Source organism: Eptesicus fuscus, chromosome 9 (genome assembly GCF_027574615.1).
Source record: "Eptesicus fuscus isolate TK198812 chromosome 9, DD_ASM_mEF_20220401, whole genome shotgun sequence".
Classification (NCBI taxonomy): Eukaryota; Metazoa; Chordata; class Mammalia; order Chiroptera; family Vespertilionidae; genus Eptesicus; species Eptesicus fuscus.
In genome coordinates this window covers 6,281,957-6,308,326 of record NC_072481.1, presented here as the reverse complement: position 1 = coordinate 6,308,326, position 26,370 = coordinate 6,281,957, and the positions used below count along the sequence as shown (strand labels likewise).

The window sequence follows — 26,370 nt, the reverse complement described above, 5'->3', positions numbered from 1 at the left end:
TGTCTGCTGCTATAAGCCACCCAGTTTGTGGCGTTTCATTATGGCAGCTCCAGCTGACTCATACAAACCCCGGCACAATACCATCTATGTGTCACCTTGCACCATTAATGGCTGGTTTGGCGTGTCTCACCGCGGATGGTGGGTCTATAGGTCTGACATTCCCTCCACAGATACCAAGCAGCTCCTCGATGCCAGGTGTGCGCTCGGCAGGGCACAGGGCGTTGCTCTTGTCCTGTGTCCTCAGCCCCCTTCACGCTCACAGACGGCCCGGTGAGCCGGCCTGGAGGCCTCCCTGACATCTCAGCCCTCCCACTCTCAGGGCTCAGGCCCAGCTCAGTCTGTCCAGCTTCCCAAAGCCCAGGGGCAATGTCTGTCCCAATGAGGAAGGTCAGTGCCCAGCACAGTGCCGGGCACACCCACGGCAGGCAAAGATGTCCAACTGGGGAGCCAGGTGGGCCCCTTAAAGAAAGGGGCACCGAGTGAGCCCCAGAGGCCCCCAGCCTTGCCCTGGGCCAGCAGAGCACTCCCTGGCCCTGGGCCCCAGCGGCCCGCACCCTCCTCCCCCCTCCATCTCCTTCCAGGCCAGCCCACCCCTCGTGCCAGGTTCTGGGCCGCGTGCGGACACTTAGTCATTTCAACTTTAAGAACACGATAGAGCCAGTGGTGCTTAAAATCCTCGTGTTAATGGCGGCGGTCTGCGGTTTCATTTCACTTTAATAGGAACCATCTGCTGTGAGCGGGCAGCGGGCACGGCCAGCTGGCCTCCCAGGGGCTGCCCCTCCCCCAGGCCCCACCCCCAGAGTCAGGTCGGGGAGACGGCGGCTCCGTGAGGAAGGTTGTGCTGGGGCCACGAAGCCCTCGGGGAGGGCCTTAAAAGGGCCCCTTAAGGCCGGGGGCAAGGGTAGGACATGCAGAACCCCAGGCTGGTCCCTACGTCCTCTCTGGCCAGGACCAAAAGGCCTGGGGAGGACCACGGGAGCACCCAGCACTGGCCTCGTAAAGCTGAAGTGGGGGAGGAGGGACAGGGGGTATACGAGGCCCTGCCCTTGAAATCACTGTGCTTGCTCTTCCTGCAGAGTCCCCACGGGAGGCATGGGGCTCAGGAACTAGCGCTGGCTCTGCCACGGACCCAGCTACAGGTCAGTCACTGCCTCCTGCTGCCTCCGTTTCCACATCTGTAGAATGGGAGCCCTGTAGCACCCACCTCGGAAAGTGGTGAGCACCGAGGCAGCGTGAGAGGGAGACCTCCGTGGTGACCGGGCATGGGGGGAGGGCTGGTTTCTCCTGCTGTCGGGGGAAGCCCAGTGTGGCTGCCAGCAGCCTGGCAGGGCAGGGTGGCAGCCGGCTTCACCACCCAGCTCCGGCTGGCCACTGGGATGAAGGCAGTGTGGGCCTCGCAGGTGGGAGCAAAACTAGCTGGAGCCGAGCTGGGGAACAAAGTCCCTCTGGGGTCACAGCACCAGGGTGTCGTCCCCATCCGCTGGACCCAAGTGAGCAAGTCAGGGCCCAGGGCCAGGGCTATAGGGAGGTCCCGTTGGGCAGAGGGATCTTATAGCCGCTCCACAGGAGCAGGAGGCAGGCGCCCAGCCCCAGCGCCCCCGCCAGGAGCACGGCGCCCAGGGCCTTGAGGAAGGAAGTCCTGGTCCGGGTGAAGGAGCCGGGTGCCATGATGCCCAGCAGGGCCGTGCTGACCGTGAGCGTGTAGAGGATGGAGACGCCTGTGTTGAGAGCGACGATCTTGCCGAATTTGGCAAACGGGGCGATGATGCAGAAGAAGAGGGGCACCGTGGCGATGACCGTGGTGAGGGCACTGGACACGATGGCCACGCCCACGTGCCGCACGGCCTCCAGCGTCCGCCACTGGCGCTGCGAGTGGGCGTCCTGGGTGCGGGCGAGAGCAGAAGCTGGGGGCAGGGACCTGGTGTGACACGGCGCCCCTCCCTGCCCGGGGCCAGGGTTGGGGGCTTGGATGCTGGGTAAACATGCACCCCTGCCCCAGGCCAGCCCTGCCCCGGGGAGCCCCGATTCTGCCTCCGTGAGCGGGATGATTGTAGCGGCTACTCCACAGGGTTGGGGTGACGATGACATGGCTCTCCCACAGCAGCTCCGTGCACAGTGGGGATGCAGTGAGTGCTGCTATGACAACCAAGACGCTGATGATCTGCACAGTAGGGCCTCATAAATGGGAACCCCAACTGGAACTGATTTCCTTCTTTTGACCCAAAGCAGCTAAATGTATAAATAATTTACTTACGAATGTTTTCACATCAATACAGTTCCGAACAAGGATAAAACAAAAAGCGTATGACCCAGAGCTGTTTCTGGCACCGAGTCAAGGGCATGCATGTTCTCACTAAGCCACGCAGGGCCAGCTGGTGGCCTCGGGGTCATGAGCGAGGGCCCAGCCCTGCCCCCCAGGCTGCGGGATGAGACGTGGACTCAGGAGCCGAGAATCCGGAAAGGCCCCTGGATGCCGCCTGGTCCAACCCCTCACGCCCACTTAGGGAGGCGGAGGGATGGACCCACCCGGGGCCCACGGCGCTCTCTGGGGGAGCTGCCTGGGAGCTTACGTCCCCTGGGAGATGGGCCCTGGGAGCCACAGCTTCTAGAACACACCCTGTTGGGGCTCAGGCACGAGGGTGTCCCTCCGCTGCACTGAGGCGGGAAGGCTTTTGGGGAGCCGTAGGCAGGCGGGCTGCTCACCTCGGCCTGGTGGGGGGGCAGGTTCTCTCCGGCCAGCAGGTAGCCCTCAACCAGGTGGACGCAGTAGTCCACGGAGGAGCCGACGAGGATGGAGAGCGAGATGGCTTCCACGGCGCCCATCTCCCAGCCGCTCCAGTACATGATGGTCACCACGAGGCAGACGATGCCTGCGGGCAGGGACAGCGGGCGGCAGCTCGGACCTGCCCCGCCACACAGCCCCGGAGGGCTCGGGGGGCGGGATTCAGAAGGGCCCCGGGGGATGGGGCGAAGTCTCGAGTGGAGCCCCCACCTCTGATGGCAGGAGGGCCAGGGCCAGAGAGAGCTGGGGGACCCAGGTGACTGGGTGTCTCTGGGCCCAAAGCTATGAACCACCGTCGCCGAGACAGCGCCGAGCAGAGGGGCACTTTGCCGGGGGCCGGGGTGGGCTTGGTCAGGGAGCCATCTCTGGGGAGATGGGGCAGTTAAGGGCTGAGGAAGCTGCCGGTGGGCGGCCACCAGGGGACCCCGGCCACGTACCCAGGATACTCAGGAGCACGGGCAGCAGAAGCAGCACGTGGGTGGTGAACACGGCCACCGCGGCCACGCAGATGAGCAAGGAGAGGGCCAGGCCGTACAGGGCGCTCTGCACCCCTGCGAGGCGACAGAAGGGGGTCCTCAGCCAGGCTGCACGGTGGGGCACCCACAACCCTCCCTCACCCTCAGGGTTCAGAGGTCACAGGGGTTAAACCGAGGGCCCAGTCACAGCTGGCTGTGCCACTCTGGGAAAGCCACTTGACTTCTTGGAGCCTCCATTTCTTCATCTGTAAAATGGGGTAATAACAGTATTTAACCCACAGGCCTCATTTGGAGTTTAAAGAGATAGCACAGCCTGGCTGGTGTAGCTCAGTGGTTGAGCATCGACCTATGAACCAGGAGGTCACAGTTCGATTCCTGGTCAGGGCACATGGCCCGGGTTGTGGGCTCCATCCCCAGCGTGGGGCATGTAGGAGGCAGCTGATCAATGATTCTCTCATCAATGATGTTTCTATCTCTCTCCCCCTCTCCCTTCCTCTCTGAAATCAATAAAAAATATACATTTTAAAAAGAGATAGCACAGGGCCTGGCACCGAAATGATACCAGGCCGCCATAATGGCCACTGCTCTTCCCTTCGAGGTGGCCCAATTCAGGGCCAGAGAATGCGGCCAGATGCCCTGAGCAGGGGGACCAAACTCTGGCTGCTGATCGGTGTTCCTGGCACTGGTCCTTCCGGTTTCTCTCCAGGGCTCTAGGCCAGGATGGAGGATGACAAGCGTGGCTCAGAATGGCCACGGCCTGCCGTCCCTGCCCCGGTCACCTCCCTGTCCGCTGCCACCACCCACCCCGCCGGGAGCCGGGAGCCGGGAGCCGGGGGGGCGGGGGGGGGGGGGCCCGGGCGGCTGCTCGCCTATGATCTCCATGAAGATCTGCTTCCAGTGCTCGCAGGTCTGGAAGCCGCGGCGCAGGGCCGAGCCCTCGGGGAAGGTCTGCAGCTGCTGCTGCAGGAAGCTCTCCCAGCGCAGGTAGTCCGAGTAGGTCTGGAAGGAGGACTTGCCCTTGTACGTGGTCTGTGGGGGACACGAGCCAGTGAGACGGGCGGGTGGCTGTGGCCCCCTCCCCCTTCCCAGGCCACGGCTGGTCTCTTCCGGGGCAGATGCAGCCAGTTCTTGGCCACCTGTGAACAGAGTGTGTTGTCTGGGGGGAGTGAAGGGCAAGCCAATCCAGGATGACCGCCCGCCGGCGTCTGGGGACACGTGTGATTCTTACAGCCGCGGCCGGTTCCAGGGCACCAGAGTCGCTGCCCCGTTCCCACAGCCACCTCAGCGCCCAGCGCCCCTGTGTTCTGTGTCCCCCCCTCGGCCTGCAGCCAGCTCCACTCATCCTTCAAGGCTCTCTACACCCTGTCTCCTCCAGGAAGCCTTTCTTGACACCCCAAGATAGGCAACCTCTGCCCTCTCAAGAAACCCATTGAGAGAAACCTACTATTACTTTGTCAGTGGCCCAATTCAGGGTCGGAGCATGGCCTGATGCCCCCGAGCAGGAGGGGACCCAAACTCTGGTCCGTGAATCATGGTTCTTGTCACTGCCCGGCAACCTGCCCGTCTCCTGGCTGGGCTGAGTCCAGGGAGGCAGAGCGTGGCCTGTCTGGCTCACACGGCCCGGCTCTGGGAGCTGCTGGGGGGAGGGGAAGACATGCCACTCACCCTCTCTGGACCTTTCCCCTCTGTGATCTCACTGGCCAATTCTGCTCCCTGAGAACAGACACATCCAGTGTGTCTGTGCACGTGTGTGTCTGTGCACACGTGTGTGTGTGTGTGTGTGTGTATTGGGGGTAGGGTGGAGGTGGTCAGCTTGGACGTGACATCTGTCGTGCAGAGAAGCCTGAGCAGGGATCCTCTCCTCTCTGAAACTGCCTGTGGTTTCAGCCTTAAAAAGGAAGGACATACTGCCGGGCCGGCGTGGCTCAGTGGTTGAACGTTGATCTATGAACCAGAAGGTCACGGGTGATTCCTGGTCAGGGCACATGCCTGGGTTGCAGGCTCGGTCCCCAGTAGGCGGCGTGCAGGATGCAGCTCATCGATGATTCTCTCTCATCATTGATGTTTCTATCTCTCTCTCCCTCTCCCTTCAGCTCAATAAAAACATTTTTTTTTTTTTAAAAAAAGAAGGACATTCTGACTCGTGCTACAGCCTGGACCAACCTGGAGGACATCATGCCAAGTGAGATGAGCCAGACACAAAAAGACCAAGACTGTGCGATCCCACCTATATGGGCACCCAGAGGAGTCAGATTCACAGACGCAGGGAGGAGAGTGGCGGGTGCCAGGGCTGGGGGAGGGGAACGGGAAATTAGTGTTTAAGGGGGACAGAGCTTCAGTTTTGTAAGATGGACAGTGAAGAGAGAGATGGTGGTGATGGTTGTACAACAATGTGAATATACTTAATATTACTGAACTATTCATTCAGGATGGTCAGTTTTCTTATGCATATTTGACCGCAGTTAAAACAACTTCCTGGGCTTTGAACCGGCGTCTGCATTAGCCTGGGGCTCACTGAGGGCTGGGAGGGTCCTGGGGCCCCCTCGCTGGTGGCGGGGGCTTGGTCACCTGTGCAGTGAGTGGCACACGGGGCGGGAAGGAAAGCAGGGGTGGGGACAGAGAACAAGAATCGGCTTCCACTTGTACCCGTGTCACTGTCATTCTCACTCCCCGACGCCCTCACGTGGTGGCCCGGCTGCTTCTCAGGGGCCATCGGAGGGCAGGGATCTGTAACCCTGTTCTCTAGACAGACTTGAGGCCACAGGGGACGAGTTATTTGCTCAGGGACACAGAGCCCACCGGGGTCAGAGCAGGACTGGGCCCAGGTCTCAGCAGGGAGGCAGCAGGGGCAGCTGGGCCAGCAGATGCCCAGGGCACGTGTGTGCATGTCTGTACGTGTGTGTGTGTGCCCATGTGTGCCTCCTGGGGCAGAGCCCAGGAGTGTCGGGGTGAGAGAGGAAGCAGTGAGCTATGGGATGGCCAGTCCCCGGGCTTCCCAGCCCCCGTAGGGGGAGCCCCCCACATGGCAGAGGGGACCATCCTGCTCTTCCCCCAGCCCCCACCCCACCTGCCCCTGCAGCCCAGAGGCTGCCAAACAGCTAGACCCAGGCAGGTGGGGAGGGAGGGTGCAGGGAGCTGCTGGCCGCCTGCATGTAGAAAGGCTGAGCTCTGCCCTGGCCGGTGTGGCTCAGTGGGTAGAGCACCGGCCTGCGGACCAAAGGGTCCTGGGTTCGATTCCGGTCAAGGGCACATACCTCAGTTGCAGGCTCCTCCCTGGCCTGGGACCTGGTCAGGGCTCACGCAGGAGGCAACCAATCCAAGTGTTTCTCTCACATTGATGTTTCTCTCTGTCTTTCACTCTCTCTAAAAACCAGTGGGAAAATATCCTCAGGTGAGGATTAACAAAACAAAAAAAAAAAAAAAAAAAGAAAGACCGAGCTCTGAGGCTCTGTGGTTTGGCCTCCCCCTGAGCTCACTCCCAGGTGACCTGGACGAGCAGTCTCACCCCCTGGGCCTGTATCCCCTTCTGAAGAGCCACGTCTCTGCTCTGGGACAAGGGCCAGAGGTGACGCACGGGCGGCCACCGGGCTCACCGACTCGAAGGCCATGGAGATCCACTGCACGCGCCCCTCCTTGACGCCCACGGCCCCGTGGGACAGCTGCCCCGGCAGCAGGTTGGGCTCCGGCAGCTCCTTGCACTCGGGGTGCAGCATCTGCAGGAAGGCGGAGATGCTGTAGCCTGCGGGGAGGAGGGGGGAGGGGAGGCGGTTACCTGGGAGGGCGCCCCACCCCAGGCCGCCCCCCCCACCGTGCACTCGTGCTCACCTGTGTGTGTGCGTGTGGGAGGGGCACCTGCCCTCCCTCTAACCTCCAGGTTTCAAGCGTGTGTAACCATTGGCAACGTCACGGGGACCCCACAACACCCACCTGCCCCCAGGGTGGAGAATGACGCCTTGTGCCCTCTCAGGGAGACCTGTGCGCCAGCCCGTGCCCCCACTTTTGGGAAAGCTCCTCCTGCAGGTGTGCGCACACACACCACACATGGCACCACACATGTCACCACACACGGCACCTCTGGGCCAATGCACATTCACACGTGAGCCCGTTCTCTTCTGGGAGACACACAAATGTTCGCACACCCCCGACCCCAGTGCGGACACTCAAGCACACATGCATGTCTGCAGATGCCCCGGCCCCCCAGTCCCTCCTCCCTCTGAGGGCCTGGCTCCCCACACACCTGAGGGCAGGCACTGGGCCCCGCCCGGCTTCACCAGCTCCAAGTTCCCCGCGATGGCCTTGCAGAGGCGACACAGGTGCCCAATTTCTTTGAAGAGGTCAAAGCCGCTGTCATAGATGACGCTGCCCTTTCCCAAGGAGACACAAGCGGCGCAGGCCGCTCAGTGAGTCGGGAACGCCGTCGTGGGGGATCGTGGGTCCCCAGTACCGTGGGCGCCATCAAGCTGGAGCCTTCTGTGCATCACCCGTGGTCCCCACCCAAGCCCATCCCCTTACTGCCCACCCCCCACGGCCCTTAGTCTCACCTCCTGGCTTCCACTCACAGCACCCTCCCCCGGCTTCCTGCTTCCCCCCCCCCCCCCCCCCACAGCCAAACCCCTCACGTCCTCCCTGGCAGGCGGCCTCTTCTCCTCCCAGCCTCCTCTGAACACCGCGACTCTCGGGCTGGCCTGAGCAGACAGAGCTCCGGCACCCCCTGGCCTCCAAAGTACTTCCTGTCTGACCTGGACTCGCAGGTGCAGACTGCTCCAGGCAGCGGTCAGATCGTGCCGCGTCCAGTCCTTCCTCCCACACGCCCGCTCCCACTGCGTGCCAGGAACACACCTCGCCACAGCCCCACCAGCTTCCTCCCTTCAAATGCCCGAGAGCCCAGCACAGAACACGGACGCGTACGAGGGGAGAGGGGCCCCACAGGGCGGGGACCCCTGCAGCCGAAGGGCAGGCAGCTTTGCACGTGTGTTATCTTCACCTCCATCCCCGATGGTGAGGGACAGCCAACTCAGACCCCCATGTATTCAGATTCCTGGGTGATTCTGAGACCTCAACTCTGCTCAGTCCTCAAAAGAAATGATAGCCAGGGGCTGTGGGGGTCCCCTCCGCCTGGGGAGGGCGTGTGGAGGGCTGGGGGGTGGCCTCTGGGCTGCTACTCATTGGCAAGCTGCTAAGTCAGGCCCTTCGGCACCTGGTCCACGTACCGGGTCTCCGATGACATGGTTGTCCACCTGTCGAGTGCGGTTGATGCCAAGGATGCCGAAGACCACGAAGACCATGGCCCCCGTGTCCACCAGCGGCCGCACCGCCGGCTTCCCGCAGCCCGTGTTCACGCAGGGGTTGAAGCCGAAGGTGGCCGAGAGGCGGGCCCTGGGCCCTGAGGGGAGTCACAGTTGTACCGGAGGCGGCCCAGCCCCCCAGACCCCCGTGGTCTCCCCGCCAGTACCTTTCTCACTGGGCACATAGAAGAAGCCTTTGGTGGGCCCGTCGGGGCTGGAGCTGAGCAGGCAGCCGGGAGGTGTCGCGCACACGCGCCCGTGGAAAGGCGGCCTGTGGTACTGCGCAAAGTACAGCTTCCTGTGGAGGCAAGGAGGCCGGGCTGAGGCCAGGGAGGCTGGGAGGACTCGGGGAGGCCGGACTGAGGCCAGGGAGGCTGGGAGGACTCGGGGAGGCCGGACTGAGGCCAGGGAGGCTGGGAGGACTCGGGGAGGCCGGACTGAGGCCAGGGAGGCTGGGAGGACTCGGGGAGGCCGGACTGAGGCCAGAGAGGCTGGGAGGACTTGGGGAGGCAAGGCAAGTGTGGTCATGTGCGGGCTGGAAGAATGCAGGGGATGGATGGGGGCTCCCCCAGCACAGGGATTTGGTCTCCAGTTGGGGGTTGGGGATTGGAGGCCAGTTCTAGTCCAGCCCCGGCCAAAGCCCACTGTATGGGCCCGTTCAAGGCCCTTCCCCAACATGAGTGTCTCCCCACCTATGGCCTGAGGGGTGGAGGAGACCAACAGTTTCCCAACTGCCCTCTAGGGGGTGCAAGAGTTCACAGAGGGGTCTAGGGCCAGCCTGAGGGTCCCTGCTCCCTGTACCTCCTCACCTCAACCTCAACAGTTAAGGGGACTCAAGATTCTGTCTTGAAGAAAGGGTTCTATGGTCAGCTTGCTGGCCACTGGACCTGATGTAGCTCAAGGTTCTTTCTAGAATGTTCTAAGCTCGTCCAGAAAGCCTGCCCCCAGTCGCTGTTGTGTACATGCAGAGTGAGCCCAGCCCTGGGCTCGGGGGAGGGTGGGCAGAGGGACCCCCATCTCTGAGCCAAGGTGCCCAGAGGAAGGACCCAGCAAGCCCTCCTGGTCATCCCCTGCCTCCCGCCTCACCCCTCTGTCCCAGGAGGACCTCAGCCTTGTGTGGGGGCTGGCTGTCCTGGGGCCAGGCCGCCAGAGACCACAGCCCCGGGTGTCCCCTGTGCAGGGCCCCGCACCGCTCTCTAGACCAGGGCAGCCTGGCTCCTTCTGTCGGGGCTCGTGTCATAATTTGTAATGACATCGAGGTTGACTTGTTAGCGGCTGCCTCCCGCTAGTGGGCCCGAGGGCAGCGGGCAGCTGTCTTGTTCACCACTGCATCCCCTGTACCCCAGCACCTGCACGGTGCCGGCTCGATGGACGGAGAAAAGCAGAGACCCTCTGCTGCTACAGCTCAACGGACAAGTGCATGCGGGGCCCTGGCCCAGAACTCGGGAGGGAACCTGGGAAAAGACACCCCCAGCTGGCTCCAGACACCCCCAGCTGCCTCGGGATGCCCCCAGGTGATTCCAGTTGCCTCGGGACGCCCCCAGCTCCCTCAGGATGCCCAAGGCACAGAATGCAGTGAAGCATTTGGGGCACTTAGATCAAGCAGGCATAGGCAGGGCCTGAGCATACAGCGGCCTGGGGAGGGACATTAAATATTTCCTGAGTTAGTTCTATACTGAGAGTGCTGAAGTGCCTGGGAGAGGAAGTGCAGAGTGGATTCACTCAGCAGCCAGCTAGCAAGTGTTTGTGGAGCACCTGCTACGTGCCGACACGGGGCGCTGGGGGCACAGCCTGGACCAGCAGTGCCCACTGCCGGTGCGCCGGGCTCCTGAGGGGAGGCAGGCAACTGGCCAGCAGATCAGTGAGATCCCAGGTGGCGATGGGGCCCGAGAGCGAGGAGAGACCAGGTGTGGCTATTTAACTGGGGGAGGAGCTGTGGTCTGGGACAGCCGCACCCAGGGGGGCGTCTTGGCAGAGGCCTGATCTTCAGAAGAAGTCGGCCCCACGGGGAGCCGGGGAACGGCACTGTAGGCAGAGGGAATGGCAACGCAAAGGCTCTGCCGTGGGAACTGCCTGTCCTGCCGAGGAACAGCGAGGAGGCCATCGCGGCCCATCGAGAGGGAGAGAGGCAGATGGGGAGCAGGCCACGCTGCCATCTTTGCTGGTGTCCCCGCGCCCCTGTCCTGGGCAGAGACATATCTGGACAGGTGTGTGGAAGGGGACATGGGCTTCTTAAAGGGACAGAGAGAGGGGGGGAGAGGGGGAGGGAAGGGGGCCAGGCCCGCGGAAGCAGGCTTCTCTGCAAGGCCGTTACCGGGTGTGCTGCTGCTCCTTGGCGGCCACGTAGAAGCTGAAGTCGAACTTCCAGCCCCGCCTGGCGTCGCAGGCCAAGGTCGTCACCATCCACCTGCGGGAGGGGCTCGCCGCCTGGAGCTGCCCTACTGTAGACATACAAGCGGTCAGCTTCCTGGTGAAGTTACCAAAAGGCGCTCTATACACCTAAGCAGTGGATCGACAGAGACAAGACACGTGACTCGGGGAGGCTGCCGCGGCCTGCGCCCAGCCTCAGGCTCCGGCCCTCCCTCCTCTGCCTGTCCCACCCGGTCCCGCCCCCAGAGTGGACGAGAGCGCTTTGGGCAGAAACACAGGAGGCCTGGGTTCGAGTCGGAAGGTCGGGAAAATCCTCCCTTCCCTCTCTGGGCCTCAGTCTTCCCTTCAGCTGGGCATCTATTCCATGCCAGGCCCTGAGCTGGCCCTGAGAATACAGTGAGCAAGATGGGCGTGGTCCCTGTCCTCACAGCCTGCTGATCACCGTAGCTTTAGATTCTCTGAAGGGCCAGGAATTAAACAATCGTGACGATAAGACAGGAGAAATGGGCAGAGGAAGAGGAGGGCAAGCCAAGAAGGACGGCCAGCACAGGGCTCCATGGGCAGCTGATGCTTATGCGGAGCGCTGAGTGAGGCGTCAGCAGGCATCAGGCTGGAAGGAGAGCTTTCTAGCTTCCTAGTGGGAACAGCAATGCAAAGGCTCAGAGTCAGGAAATGCCTCCGACACCTCGTCTTTCAAATGGACAAACGTGCTGACACGTGCTAAGTGGCACTTTGGAGGGTGTAACAGGTTAAAGAAACACAAATGATTCCTCGAAGGGAAAACGAGGCCTGGGCTGGCCTTTGGAGGCTCTTCTCCGGGGCTCTGGAGCAGCTGCCCCGAAGAACCATCTAACTAGTGGCTACCATTCACTGAGCACTTACTAGGCTCCCGATGGCACGCAATGCACAGGCCTGACCTCACGCACCTCCAGCAACCCTGGCTGCTACTTTTCATATGCCCATTTCGCAGATGAGAAAACTGAGGCTCAGAGAGACTAAGTCATCAGCCCAAAGACACACAGAGTATACAAGGCAGAGCCAAGACTCGAACCCAGGACTGGCTGACTCGGTAGCCCATGCTCTCGCCACTCTGCGGGTCCCTGGCTACTGGCGGGAGAGACTCCTCATCTGCCTGCAGTAGCTCCGGCCTCACAGACCCCGCCTCCCCCGCCCTGCGTGGCCAGTGCCCATCCGTGCGGCACTGAGGGCCCCCTCCCCTGGTAGTGGTGGCTCACTTCACGACGGCCCGGGCTTACCTGGAAGGAGGGCACCTCCCCGTCCCCGGGGGACACGATCTGCCAGGGGGCAGGCAGGCTGGCGTTGAGGGAGAACCTGTAGACAGCCGGGCGGCCTTTACTCTTCACCTTGGACACGTACACGGTGCCTGGGGCGTCTAGGGGACAAAGCAGGGTGGAGGGGGTGGAGTGACCGGGACTGGCTCCCCTGTCCCTGGAGCAGTCCTCCTTCTGCTGCCTGAGGAGCCCAGCCCTGACCTTGGTGGTGGCACCAGGATGAGGTGGCTGCACGGACGGCGGGGGACGAGGTGGCGGTCAGCGGTTTCGGGTGGAGGCATGGGCGGAGGGAGTGGCAGCGATGGAAAGTTGTTGGGGGAGATGTGTCGGCATGGACTAGGGGCGTGGTCGGCAAACTCATTAGTCCACAGAGCCAAATATCAACAATACAACGATTGAAATTTCTTCTGAGAGCCAAATTTTTTAAACTTAAACTTCTTCTAACGCCACTTCTTCAAAATAGACTCGCCCAGGCCGTGGTATTTTGTGGAAGAGCCACACTCAAGGGGCCAAAGAGCCGCATGTGGCTAGCGAGCCGCGGTTTGCCGACCACTGGACTAGGGGTGTGAGTGACGTCAGTGATGGGAGCAGTGTGAATGGGGAGCTGGGGCTGATAGGACAATGGAGGGCACAGATGGGGTGACCACGGTCACACAGAACTGCCCTGTGGGGCACTTAATTCCGACACGTGTCCTAGCACCCCGGCCCTGATGGAGACCCCAGCGTCGGGACGCCCCCGCCCTCCCCCACTCGGGATGGGTTTGGTGCACAGGGCAGGGTCATGGGGCACCCCAAGCTGGGCTGCAGCGGTGGCAGGAGGGGAGCCCACAGTCTGGCTGGGGACAGCTGGTGGGACAGTGACGGAGGGCCCGGTTTACCCTGAATCCACCCGCCACCCAATCCCTCCACAGCGACCAAAGAACACAGGCTCTTGTCCCACAGCCTTCTCTCCTCACAGGCTCCCACGCCCTCGCACCGACAGGGTCTCCCGACATCCCCACCCCAGGCAGACCCCACGCCCACTGACCCTGCGGGGTGACCTCCGGCCGGCTGGCCCACAGGACCCCGGAGCCCCGCTTCTTCTTCTCCAGGGACGTCCGGATGTTGTTCTGCAGGCTGTGGGGCTTCTCCTGGAACAGACCTACCCCCACCCCCGAGCTGGGTCAGGGGCAGCAGGGCCGCCCTGGCTGGGCCCGGCGGGGGCGGGCAGAGGCGGGGATCGGTGACAACCCCATGGACGCGGAGCCCAGGGCCCTCAGCTTGGGGAGAGGGAGTGCCAGGGGTCTGGAAGAAATTAAGTGGAACTAAAAAAATTAAAAGACATCAAATATTGAATGTACAGGAATCTTAAGGCAAGAGAAAGGACCCGCCAGCCAGAGCCACCGGAAGCTTCCCCCTCCTCCTCGCCGGCCTCACTCCCTTCCTGTCAAATGGGTGACACGGGACCTCCAGAGGGGGCTGAGGACCACGTGGGACGCCGCCTCTCATGCTCTCGGCCGGTGATAGACGCTCAATGAGAGCACGTACCAGGAGCAGCTAGAAATGGAACGCTCCCGGCTCGCGGGCATTGTAGATGGGTTTTGTTTTTTAATGAGAAAAACGTCACACCTCCGGAAATGTAATCCTCACAATACTCCTAGGAGGTCGCTGTTGTTAACCCCACTGGACGGGGAAGAAAGCAGAGGGTCAGGGAGGTTGCGGGACCTGCAGAGGAGCTGAGAGGCCGAGGGCCCAGTAAGATGCGGGCTTGTCTGCCCCTAAAGCCCAAGCTCGTTTTGCTACGATCAGGAGGGGTCCCTTTAAGAGGCAGTCCGGAGAGCGAAGAGACAGAAGAGGCTGGGGGCTGGACTCTGACTGGGGTCCTGGTCCTTCTCCAAGTGCTCCCGGGAACGTCGGGGTCACCCTGGGGTTTGTCCCTCTGTGACATGGGAGCGGACGCGGCTCGTGGCCTCCTGGGGGGTCGCAGGAGCCCTTGGAGCAGCGGTGATCAGGGAGCTGAGTTTGTGTGCCCAGGCGGCAGGAGAGGAGCCGGGGATGGGGCCCGGACTGGCTCCAATCTAGGAGGGGCTCTTCGGGCACCTCTCTGAGCTGCAGTCAATCATCATGCGTTTGGCTGATGCCATTACCGAGGGGAGGCCAAGTCAATCCAAGCACCGCCCTAATTAGATGAAGGCAATTACAGCGGCCAGCGATCTCCTCCCAGGAGCCGGGCGCAGTCGCCCAAGCATCTTCTCATCTGGTTTCCAACGGCCCAGGCAAAGCTGGGTGACCTTGGGTCGACTTCCCCTGCCCTAACCCCGACGTCAGGCCTCCCTCTGTGAAATGAGGGCCTGGCCCAGGTACCTCTGAGGCAAGGAGACATGTTTGTCTCACCACCTTGCTCATCCCGGACACGCACTGTCACAAAGTCCTATGGCTTTCACTCCCTCAATGTCTCCTGACTCCACGGCCACCATCAGCATGCTGGCCACAGCCCCCCACCGGCTCTCCCTTCCAGCCTGGCTAACCCCTTCCCATTCTTCCAGTCTCAGCTTAGACGCTGCCTCTTCCACGAAGCCTTCCATGATGCTGAGCTCCACAGTCGCCCTGTTCTTCCTCCATCACAGCTCAGGTCTACTATGACCATGGCTGGCCGCTAGCAGTGGGACGAACTCCCTGAGCTTAGGAAGCCGGTCCTACCTGTTGCGGCCTCCCCAGCGCCAGGCAGCCGACACCCAGCACGCATTTGTTTAATGAAATGCAGAAACACGGATCGCGGGTCTCACATCTTTCAGGCTAACACGCTTTGAGGCCCCGCCGGGGACCCCCAGATGGAAACCCTCACCTGAACAGGTGATGCAGGAGATGCCCTCAGCGCTCAGGTTGTACTTGAGGTCCAGAAGCACCTGGATGTTGGTATCGGGCCGGAAGAGCAGGGGGGCCCGGCTGGCAGGGCGGAGCCGGCTGGCGAACACCAGGGACAGGATGAGGATGGAGACAAAGAGGCCTGCGAGGGAAGGACGCCACACTAGGCGGGGCTGGGGCTCCGGCGAGGCCTCCAGAGCCTTGGCAAAGAGCTGCTCCCTTCATGGGGGTGGGGAGAGCAGGGGGCAGGGTCTCCCACGGAGTGGGCAGACCCCAGCATGCCAGCCTGTGGGTGGAGCTTGCTAGGGATCAGTCCTCCAGGGGTGGGGGCTGCTTGTTATGCGTCCCTTGGGAATCAGATATAAGCTACAAGCTCACACTCCTGGACAAGCAGTCACCACCTTAGAGCATTTAGTTTACAAAGAGCTGGCTCGTCCAGGGTTGGCACACCACCCTAGACACCGTCCCTGGTAATGAGGGTGATGATAATGGCACCTGGCGTTTATGGAGCACTTACTGCATGCCATGCACTGGGCCTTACATGCACTGTGCCGTTCCTTCCATGTGCCTGAGGAGAAAGACCCTATCATCATCTTCAGTCACGGGCCAGGAACCTGAGGCGCAGACGGGTGGACACGGCCAAGGTCGCACAGCTGGCACATGGTACCATGAGGAGTCCGACTCAGCCAAGTCGGTCTAACTTCAGTGCCCAAGCATTGAGTGCTCTGCTGTACTGCCCAACACGATGGCTGGCGCATAGTAGGTGCTCAGTAAACAAAAGCTGTTGAGGACCAGCTTCATTGGACACAGGAAGGAGGAGAGGCTCAGAGCGAGTGTGGATGCCAACCCAGGTCTCTGCCTTCTCGCTCACTTGCAGGATGGGGTGGGATCCCAATGCCTACATGTCCTTTGGGGGAGTCTGCTCCCCACACTCTGATAGAGGGGAAGGAGGGTGGGAGTCCACTTACCCACAATCACCCAGCGGCTCTTGACGGCTGACCACAGCACCCAGTGGTGCAGCAGCTCCTGCAGCTGAGCGATGAGCTGCCCCCGGCTGCCCCTGTCAGGGGCGGGCTGCAGGCCCGTGGGGGGCACAGACACCAAAGACACGTCCCCCAGCTCCAGAGACACTGCCAGGCAGAGCGGTGGCCTGTGAGAGGCCTGGCCCAGACCCGTGTCGAAGCCCGCCCCGTCTCCACCCGCTCCGGGGAAGCCCAAATGCTCGATGGGGAGCCCCCAGACCACTGGTCCAGCCCCCCTGTCTGAGGGGCAGTCCTTCCTCAAACCATCTTGTCCAGAGCCACTCCCCTGGCAGCGGCAGCCCCAGGTCTCGCCGGGGTCAGGCCTGCGCCACCTCTTACCTGGCTCCTCCTCCACATTCAGCAAGGGGATGTCATCGTCCAGGTAGGGCAGGGGGCCCTGGGCGGGGCCGCCCCCGGCCCGCTCCGGAGTGGCAAACACGTCCCCGGGGAAGTGCAGGGAGCTCTTGCGGCCACACTTCTGGTGGCAGCTAGGGAGAGAGTGGGGAGAGGGGTGAGCCCCGATGGTCTGGGTGTCCATCCGGGGAGGCTGGGGCAGGGTCCTGGCGACCCCAGGAACCCAGGTCTCACACCGCTGCTGACATCTCACCCAGCACGTTCACCATGGACTCCAGAAACCTGCCCTGACTGCCTTCCATCACCCAGCGATTTCTCTGAGGGACAAAGAGTGACAGCAGCCATTACCCAGGGAGAGGGGATGGCAACATGCAGACCCCACCCATCCAGGTGACCGAAGCAAGGGTCGTGCTGTGCTGGCCATGCCCCGGGGCCCTGACCCCGGGAGGAGAAGGAAGTGGGGAGGGCTGAGCGTGTGGCCACGGCCTTGATGGAGAGAATGTGGGGGGGACGAGGCTCACCCTAGGAACGCGACTAATGCGCCCGGCAAACATAAAGAGTGCTCTGTGCCAGGCAGAGGCTATAAGCCCCAGGTGAATTCTCTCACTGAATCCTCACAGGAATCCTACCCAGGATTTACACTCGTTTTACCGAAGCGAACAAGCAAACTGAGACGCAGGGAGGTTGAGTACTACGCCCGAGGTCCCAGCTGCTGAGCAAAGAGGCTGAGGCTGGAGCCCAGGGCTGGGAGACTGCCCACTACGTCCACTGTGTCCCCGGCCCCAACCTGGGGGTTGGGGGAGAAGATAGAGATGGGGGGGGCATATTTGGTATCTCTGTAGAGATTAGAAAAACGCATCCTTCCCCAAGACATGTTCCTCTGTCCTAAACTGTCATAGAAATAGTCAAATGAGGCCCAGCTGGTGTGGCTCAGTGGTTAAGCGTGGACCCATGAACCAAGAGGTTACTGGTTCAATTCCCAGTCAGGGCACATGCCCAGGTTGTGGGCTCGATCCCCAGTAGGGGGCGTGCAGGAGGCAGCCAATCAATGTTTCTCTCTCATCGGATGTTTCTATCTATCTATCCTTCTCCATTCCATTCCTCTCTCTCTAAAATCAATAAAAACATTAAAAAAAAGAAATAGTCAAATGTGAATGCCCACAGTGCACGGCAGTGCCTCAGCTGGAGTGGCGTTGGGCAGTGCCCAGCCCGCACCACCACCCGTGAGCTGTAACGTCTGAACCCCGTGCTGGGCTTCCAATCCTTCCCTACCACCCCTGGCCCACACGGTCAGGTGGACATGGCCCAGACCCCGACGTTCCTGCCTTTGTGTGCCCTGCCCCCAGGCCAGAGACCCTCCCTCATTCCTCAGTATCCAAGCCTAGGCCAGACTCCATTCCCTTTGTCCCCTCCCTCCCTCCCTCCTTCCTTCCCTCTTTCCCTTCCTTCCCCGGCCACCCTGCCTGCGAGATCCTGAGCCCTCAACTTCCCGCAGCAACTCTGGACTCACCTGTTTGACTTTGCACACGGCGCGTGTGTCTACGTATTGTTTCTCCACCAAGACCAGAGCCTTGAGGGCATTTAACATGGTGACTAAGAGCCTGGGATCCAGGGTCAGATTTTCTTGGGTTTATTCGGCTCTGCTGCCTACTGAATGGGTGAGCTGGAGAAACTGGCTTAACCTCCCCAAGCTCTTGTTTCCTCATCTGTAAAATGGGCAGCATGAGGGGAACCAGCTCCCTGGGTCCTGGGGGGCCGTGGGGGGGTATCAATATGACCAGTACCAAAGCGCTTTGCCCACTTCCTGGCACACAGCAGGTGGTCACAAGTGGGAACCACCCGACAGGGTTCTCTTCTCCTTCCTTGTCCCCTGGGCAGCATAGGATTGGGCATACAAAAGATGCTCAAAAATGAATCAAAAGGGACTGTTAAGGATATTCAGGGAGAGGACAGGCCCCCCACCCCACCTGCCTGGCTCACCTGGTCTGGCAGGCGCCCTCTAGTGGTGCCATGTAAAGACTCCAGATGCCCAGGGCAGCAGGCATGGTGAAGAGCACAGCCAGCCAGCAGCAGGACACGATGAGGGACATGAACAGGCCAAAGTCATGGACGGCCGGGATCTGGCGATGGAGAGGTAGAAGAGATGAGGAGGTAGAAGGATGTGGAGCTGGTCAGGCCTGGAGCCCAGGAGCCTGCGGACTCTACAGCCAAAGGCACTCAGGACCCCAGACCAACGCCCTAAGGCAGGACGAGGAGGGCCCGGCTGCTGGGATGGCAGCCACTGGCCCAGGAGGACATCGGAAGGCAAGGACTGGTGCCAGGGGACACAACAGGGGAGGGAGAGAAGGCTGTTGTCTGTACTGCGGCCCGCTGCCTAGAACAGTGCCTGGCATAGAGCATGTGCTTGATAACCGTCATCACATGAATGACTGGGAGCCAGACACACGCCGTCAGACCAGCCCACGTGTTAGTGAGTGGGAAGGGAGAGAATGCTGCCACGTGACAGGACTAGGGAGCCCGGGGCCTCGGAGCAATGGGTGTGCTCCAGAATGGTTACAGGAACCGGCACAGAAGAAAACGGAAGTCAACAAGCAGACAAGCCTTCACTGCTTGTGAAACACTTTCGGTCCCCGCCTAATCCACACAGGAGGAAACTGAGGCTCAGAGAGGTTAACAACCTGCCTAAGGCCACACAGCCATACACGGCAGCAGTGGGCTTTGGACTCAGCTCTGCCTGTTTCCGGGATGTGGTTCCCTAGGAAGCCTGGATGATCCCAAAGCATCTAGTGGTTTCTAAATGGGATACTCAGCCCAGGTGATGAAACCCCTCCGAAACTCGAGCAGGCTCACTGCCTTTCAGGTTCTATCCGCACCAACAGCCCGGCCCAAACGCAGAGCCTTCTCCTGAGCCCAACTCAGAGCCCAGAGGAGCATGGGGCCAGCCAAAGGACGGCCAGGGTGAGCGACGACAATGCAGTGTCAAGCCCACGGGTTACCAGCTGTGTGACCTTGGAGAAGTCACGTGACCTCTCTGGGCCTCAGTTTACCTATTAGGAAAATAGGGATGTAATGATACCTTTGCCATAAGTATATCACGAGGACTCAATGCAAAGGAGCTTTGAAAACTGCCAAATGCGTTTCAGGGCAGATGCTGGATTACTATTAATGAGCATCAATAATACATTTTATTTGGATTATTACAATCTTCTCGTTTGTTAAGTTCTGTTAATCGTGATAAGTAACAAAAATGGATTCTGCAGACATGGCAAGAGCCTGAGAAAAAGGCTGTGTGGCCACAAGAGAAGGGGCCGTGGAAAGAGCAGAGAACGGGGCCAGGGATGTATGGGAGATGGGGAGGCGGGGGCAGGGGCAGAGGGCGGTCCCCCACCTGGGAGAAGACGTTGGCTGCGTAGGCGGCGGCCGTGGTCAGGGAGGTGAAGAAGGTGGCCTTGCCTGCCGTCTGGATGGTGTGGATCATCCGAAGCTGAGGGTCCTCCAGGTGGGTGGCCTGGCGGTAGGTGTTGATGAACACAAAGACGTCGTCCACACCTGCCGGAGGGAGCCCCAGGCCAGCGGGGCAGGCTCAGGGTCACTGCTGTCTCCAGGACCAGACCCAGGCTGGGCCGAGACCAACCCGGAGAGGACCCCTGAGGGGTCAGGCTCCAGGGAAATCCTGCTTCTCAGGTTGGAGTTTGGAAAGACCCACCTGACCTTTGGGCCCACCCATCAAGAGTCCAAGCCCCATCCTCCATGCTCTTTGGCCACACCCCATTCCCACAACTAGGTTCCTTCTTCCAAATCTTTGCCTCCTTCCCACCTTTGCTAGACTTCCCCCACCATTCTTAACCTCTATCCAGCATACTCGCCTGCTCCTTCCACCCTTGGGGGTTCCATCACCATATGCCCGGGCTCTGCTCGTCACCCATATTCTACCTCCCACCACACTCCGAGGCTTCGAGGTCTAAGAGGGACTTTCTGGAGACTCCACAGAAGCCACACTTTGTGTCCAGGGATAAGGCCCTTTCTGGGGCAGCGTTCTCAAGTGGGAAGCCCATTGCTATGGCAATGGAGGCAACTCACCAATGCCCACTATCACGAAGGCAGCCACGCCGTTGAGGATGCCCAAGTACTGAACACCAAAGACCACGTGGTACAGGAAGAGTGCCACCAGACAGCTGAGGCCAATGCTGGCGATCCCGAAGAAGGACAGGAACACTGGGTGGGGCAAGGGGACAGGGAATACAGTGGGGGGACCCCATGGAACACACGCCCTCTTTAGTGTCCCTGACCGTGGCTGGCCCTGCCTCACACCTGCCCCCCACCATGGAGTACTCTTCAGCACCCCCTCCATGCCCAGCATAGCTCTCCATACCCAGACAAGGGGCTGAACCAGAGACCTGAGTGCCAGAGGAAGCCATCTCTGAGTAAGGCAGTTTGCTCAAGGGCCCTCATCTCTGCAGAACTTATCTCAAGGGCCAGTAGGAAATGGCAAACATTACATATTTGTTTTGTGGCTGCCATCCCAGTAGGCAAAGGCCCCATGGGGATAGGCAGTGTGTCTGTGATGTTTACCACTGGATCCCTGAAACCTTAGAGCATCAGGCACATAGTTGGTGCCCAGTGAATATTTGTTATATGGACGAATGAATGTCTTTTTCATTTTCATTTGGGCAATAGAGAGTTCCTACTGAATACATAGTATGAAGAACTAGGGTATATGGGAAGGTAGCATTGGAAAAGTACACCGGGGGACAGAAATGTGGCTGATTTGGGACTAAAACAGTGTGCAGAATAATCCATAATAAGGTTCCAATACCCCAGACTCCCCCAAACAAGGTTACCAGCAAGAACATAATGGCCAAAGGGCAAAAGGTTAAACTGTGTGAGGTCCCGGGAGTGGGGGCCCTTGGGTAAGGCCCACCTGCCTCTGGACCTCAGCCTACCTGCCTGGGACTGGAAAGTGATTTCTAATCACCACTAGTTCTGACATGGTGGATAGAAGACTATTTCTGGCATTCTTGAGAAGGAAGGCTTTGTCCAGATAGGAGCACACTGGGAAGAGACAAGGCCTTCAGAGAAGCCCTACCTGAGCAGGAGGTGAGGATGTAAACAAGGGCGGCGATGCAGCTGCTGCTGATAAAGGCCAGGAGCATGTCGTTGTTGAAGGTTCTGCGCACCTCATAATCAAAGAGGTCTGTCCCCCCATAAAGAACCTGGACTTTGCTGGGGGAAGGAAGGAATATGGAGAGAGAAAGATGGAAGTGGATTAGAGATGGCTGTTAACACTTGAGGAGAACCAGGAGTTATCCACATAAATGGCAGATTAGATACAACAGAAGACAGGTCAGTGAACTGGAATATCTAAACCAAAAGAAAAAAAGAAACTAGAGAAGAGCATTTGAAACTCAGTGAAAAGAGCTAACATTCATGTAATTAGAATCCTAAAAGGAAAAGAAACAGAAAGTGAGTCAGAGGCAATATTTGAAGAGACAATAGCCAGGAAATTCCTAAAACTGATTCCAGTTATCAACCCATGGATTCAAGAAGCTCTGTGCACCCCAAGCAGAACAAAGAAAACCACACCAACATAAATCATACTAAGACTGGTGAAACCAAAGACAAAGAGAAATCTTAAAAGCAGCCATGGGAAAAAGGACAATCATTCAAAGGGCAACAAAAAGATGGACAGCTGACTTTTCCCCAGAAATGATGGAAGTCAGGACACAATGGATCTACATCTTTAAAGTATTAAAATAACTGCCAATTTGTAATTCTAAACCAGCAGAAATATACTTTAAAAATAAAAGTAAAACAAAGACGTTTCCTCGGCAAACAAAGGAGAATTTGTCACCAGAAAACCTGTACTAAAAAACATACTAAAGAGAGTTCTTCAGATATAAGGAAAATTATCCCAGAGGGAAACATAAAATTGTAGAAAGTAATGAAGAGCAACAGAAAAGGTAAATATGTGAGTAAATATAAATGAAAACTGACTCAGTAAAATAATACTGTAATGTCTTATGAGGTTTAAAATGTATATAGAATTAAAATGCATGCAACCAAAATGCAAAAGTCTGAAGGGTTATAAATGCAGTGAACTGTGTTCTAAGATTCTAATATTATCATGGAAGTAGTAAAAGTGACAATTTGTATTATTCTGTAATAAATCAAGGTGCACCATCTCTTCGGTAACCAATAATAGAATAATAAAAAAGATTTTATTAATCAAAGGAAGGTGCTAAGTCAAGTCTACAAGGGTCCTGCTTGTCACTACTCCCATGAAGCTCTGGGAGGACAGGAAGGGGGAGAGAGGCGTTTTACCCAGAGCAGGGTTGTTGCCTCAGCAGCTGAATGCATCAGGCATAGGTGTTGGTATCTGAAACCCTGAAGTTCCTTCTACAGCCAGCCCCTCCCAGCTTCCCAACCCAGACAAGTACCTTTCCCCAGGGCTTCTCCTCCTTCTTTCCCTCCCCGAGACAAATCCCTGCTAAGGTGTTCCTGGCACTGTGCAAGAGGAAGCCTAGAGAAATGAGCCAGGAACAGTCCCTGAACTCAACAAACTCACACTCTATTGAGACATAATTAAGCCAGAACTTCCTCAAACTTTAATGTGCAAACAAGTCACCTGGAAATCCTGTAGGTGTAGCAAAGGCCTGGAGACTCTGAGATTCTGCATTTCTAACAAGCCCCAGGGGTTGCGGGGGCTGCTGATTTGAGGACTGCACCTTGAGTGACAAGGACTTAAACGACTAAAATACAGATGGGCAAGGGCTATGATGAAATTGTAGCTCAGAGAGGTGAAATAACTCTCCGAAACTCCCACGGCTAAGTGGAGTACCTGGGATCTGACTGCAGATATATCGGACTCCAAAGCCTGTGTATGCTCTCTATTGCCTCCCTTAGGGAGAAGGAGGGGCACTGTGGCAGCGGGTAGAAGGGCATTTAATCCAAGCCTCAGGGAAGAATCTTCCCAGGCTCGATCTTAGAGGATGCACAGAGGTCTGCCTGACAAAGAAGCAGGGCTGGGAGGAGCTCCTAATGCAGCAGCTGGCATAGAAAACAAAAGGGTGGGGACTCTGAATGAGAAAGCCTGGCTTTTGACCCATCCCACCTTTTGGACAACTCACTTAACGGTGGTGTGCCTCAGTTTCCTCAATGGTAAAACAGAGATAATCGTAATAACACCTACCTCACGGGGTTGGTGAGAGAATTAAATGAGATGCTGTGCATAAAGGGTTTAGAACAGTGTGTGGCAGAGAGCAAGCGCTGAGTAAATGTTAGCTCTGGTGATGACAGTAGCTGCTCAGTACAATGTGTGAGTCATGGAAGGAATGCGCCCAGGGCTAACTTGGCAGGGCAGGGGACTGCACGAGGCATTGCAGTTATTGCCCAGCAGGACCGACAGATGGACTATCTAATGCCCTTTGCTGGTGGGGAAGGGCCCAGCTGTAGTCTCAGACACACATCCCAAGACTTGGAGGGCAACCAAAGCACCCACCACCCAAAGTACCCACCAATCTCTTAGCTCATCTCCTCCTGACTCCAGAAGGGTAGCAGAACGCATCATCCCCATTACACAAGTAGGAAAACTGAGGCCCCGAGAAGTGAAGTGACTTGTCAACTAGCTCCCTGGATATAGAGGAAGAAAGGAACTCCTCAACCCCTGGTTAATACTCTTTTCAGAAACGCCTCAAGCACCGTTGCAGGGAAGAAAAAAAAAAATCAATACCCAAGACCTCCAGGGCAAGAGTTCTGGGATTTCCTACCTCCTCCAGAGCTGTCATGCTCACTAACCATCAGTGATGATCAGGAAGAGGAGCCTGTGACCTGTCAGGGGGATAGCGAGGATATTTCTGGCTCTGCCCCTGATTTGGAAGGACTTCCTAGGGAAAAGGTTGCAGGGAAGGGGATCTGGGGCTTATGAGAAAGAGGCACCTGGGAACCAATTCTCTATCCTCATATAGCCCTTCCCGGGTGTACGCACGGGCAGGCACACACGGGTGTGGCCGGACCGCCTACCTAGTAGACTGCTTGGCCAGCATGGCCACGTAGGTGACCACGAAGCTCTGGAACTTGGCCCGCTGCTCCTCCCAGCGATCGTCCACAGAGTAGTAGTTGGGCAGGGGCGCTCCAAACAGGATCTCACTGCGCAGGAGGGAGCTCTTGAGGTTTTCTGCAGACAGGCCCTCGTCCACGTACCAGTAGAACTCGGGGTGAGTCATGGCCAGCTCTAGGGAACCTGCAGGTGCAGGGGGCGGGGGAGGGGTAAAGAGCTCAGCAGGTCAACTCCCACCAGCCCTGCATCAGGGTCATCCTCCCCTCCTCAACACCTCGCCCCTTAGAAGGAAATGGGAAACTGCCCCTCAAGCAGCCTCAAACTGTTCCTAATGGGACAGAGGGATGGTTTAAGGGGGGCGTGGGCAGGTTCTAGGCAGATGAAGGCGGGACTGCAGAGACTGAGCCTACCCTCCAGGCGGCTCCCACTTAGTTGACATTTTCATTTTTGTTTGAAGCTCAGCTAATCCAAGGCTCATACACTAACTCCCAAACCCCCTCAATCCAGGCATGTGCCCAAACCTCCTTCCTTGCCTGGCCTGGATCTCATCTCCCACCCAACCCTGCTACCAACCCTTTCTCACATGGCGCTCAGCCCCAGCCTGACTCAGCCTCACAGCCAAGCCCCTCCCCATCCTCCTTCCAGCCCCTGAAGTTCTGAACCAAGAGTCAACCCTTCCAATCAACCTCTCCAAACCCTGTCCCTGGTCCCATTCAGGCCCCATTCCTTACAAGGCCCGCCCTGAGGCTGCTTCCAACCCTGCCCCTTACTGACCCCACCTCTCACCACTCCCTGCCCTGCTCACCCCGGATGTCCGCCAGGTCCTGGCCCATGCCATCGTAGTAGATCTTGCCGCCCCTCTCCGTGGGGAAGAAGTAGGTCATGAGCGAGCTGGGCGGGGAGCAGTAGGAGTAGGAGCCCAGCGGCAGGTCCTTGAGCACTTCGTGGGGCTTCCAGCAGAACTCCCTGAAGCCCGGATGGTCCATGATCTTGCGCTCAATCTCGTGGATTGTGACCAGGCGCTCGCTGGTGAAAATGTTGCGTTCCGCGTCGCCCCGGGCCAGGAAGATGAGCTCGATGCGCCAGTGTGCGTGGGTCTGAGTGTTGGTGCTCACGTAGGAGCGAGAATAGTCCCACCGCGAGGCGCCCCGGCGGGCACGGCTCTGATTGGCCAGGGTGGGCGGGGTACCCAGCTGGCCCCGCCCATTCTTGTCCAACCCCTGGTTCATCGGGCCTTCACTCTGGTTGGCTGCCAGGTCTGCCAGGGTCGGTGCGTCTTGAAGACGCCCACTCTGATTGGCTGCTGGCTTCCGGGCGGTGGAGGTGTCCCGCCCCGGGTCTGGGCCACACCCTGGGACCGCAGGGACCGCGCGCGGGGCCCTGGCCGCCCTCTGCGAGCGGTTGCCGAGATGCAGCTGCTGCAGCTGCTCGGAGATGAGGCGCTGGAGCGTCTCGGAGGTGAAGTCCGCCAAGTCGCGCCGGTTTCGCCCCCAGGAGCCAAACTGGGACTTCAGAGCCAGAGCAAGAGCGTCGAAACGCTGGGAGGCCTCGTGGTTTCGGATCTCAAAGGCGTTGTAGGAGATGTCGATGTCCAGCGGCGGGTAGTAGAGGAACATGAAGGCCGACAGGGCCATGGGGATGCTGCAGCCCAGGAAGAGCACCAGCCCCGCGCAGCACGGGTTGGTGAAGGCCCAGCCCAAGGTGCTCCAGAAGCCGGAGGCCGGGGGCCGGGAGGGCAAGGTCCAGCTGCGCCAGCAACACTGTCCCTCTGCCCCCGCGTGGGGCCCCGGCCTCTGGGCTCTCCTAAAGGCCTCACCCGTTGCTTCCTCGTCTTCCTGCTCCTCCTCTAGCCACACGTCCTGCAACAACGGGTCATCCTCTGAGTCCAT

The 26,370-nt window shown here is 59.1% G+C and overlaps 1 protein-coding gene across 1 annotated transcript; it reads right to left on the bottom strand.

Moving 5' to 3' along the window:
- Positions 1–1,422: 1,422 nt before the first annotated feature.
- Positions 1,423–26,370, bottom strand: DISP3 (dispatched RND transporter family member 3). The gene is made up of 20 exons (XM_008151777.3): positions 25,287–26,370; positions 24,445–24,664; positions 21,512–21,648; positions 20,506–20,640; positions 19,814–19,974; positions 18,406–18,545; positions 16,411–16,559; positions 16,018–16,179; positions 15,030–15,191; positions 13,233–13,346; positions 12,170–12,306; positions 10,858–11,042; positions 8,711–8,841; positions 8,469–8,641; positions 7,496–7,622; positions 6,852–6,997; positions 4,128–4,287; positions 3,220–3,333; positions 2,704–2,870; positions 1,423–1,881 (listed from the first exon to the last, which is right to left on the bottom strand). The coding sequence occupies exons 1-20, from the start codon at positions 26,368–26,370 to the stop codon at positions 1,519–1,521; spliced, it is 4,167 nt and encodes a 1,388-aa protein (XP_008149999.2). The 3' UTR covers positions 1,423–1,518.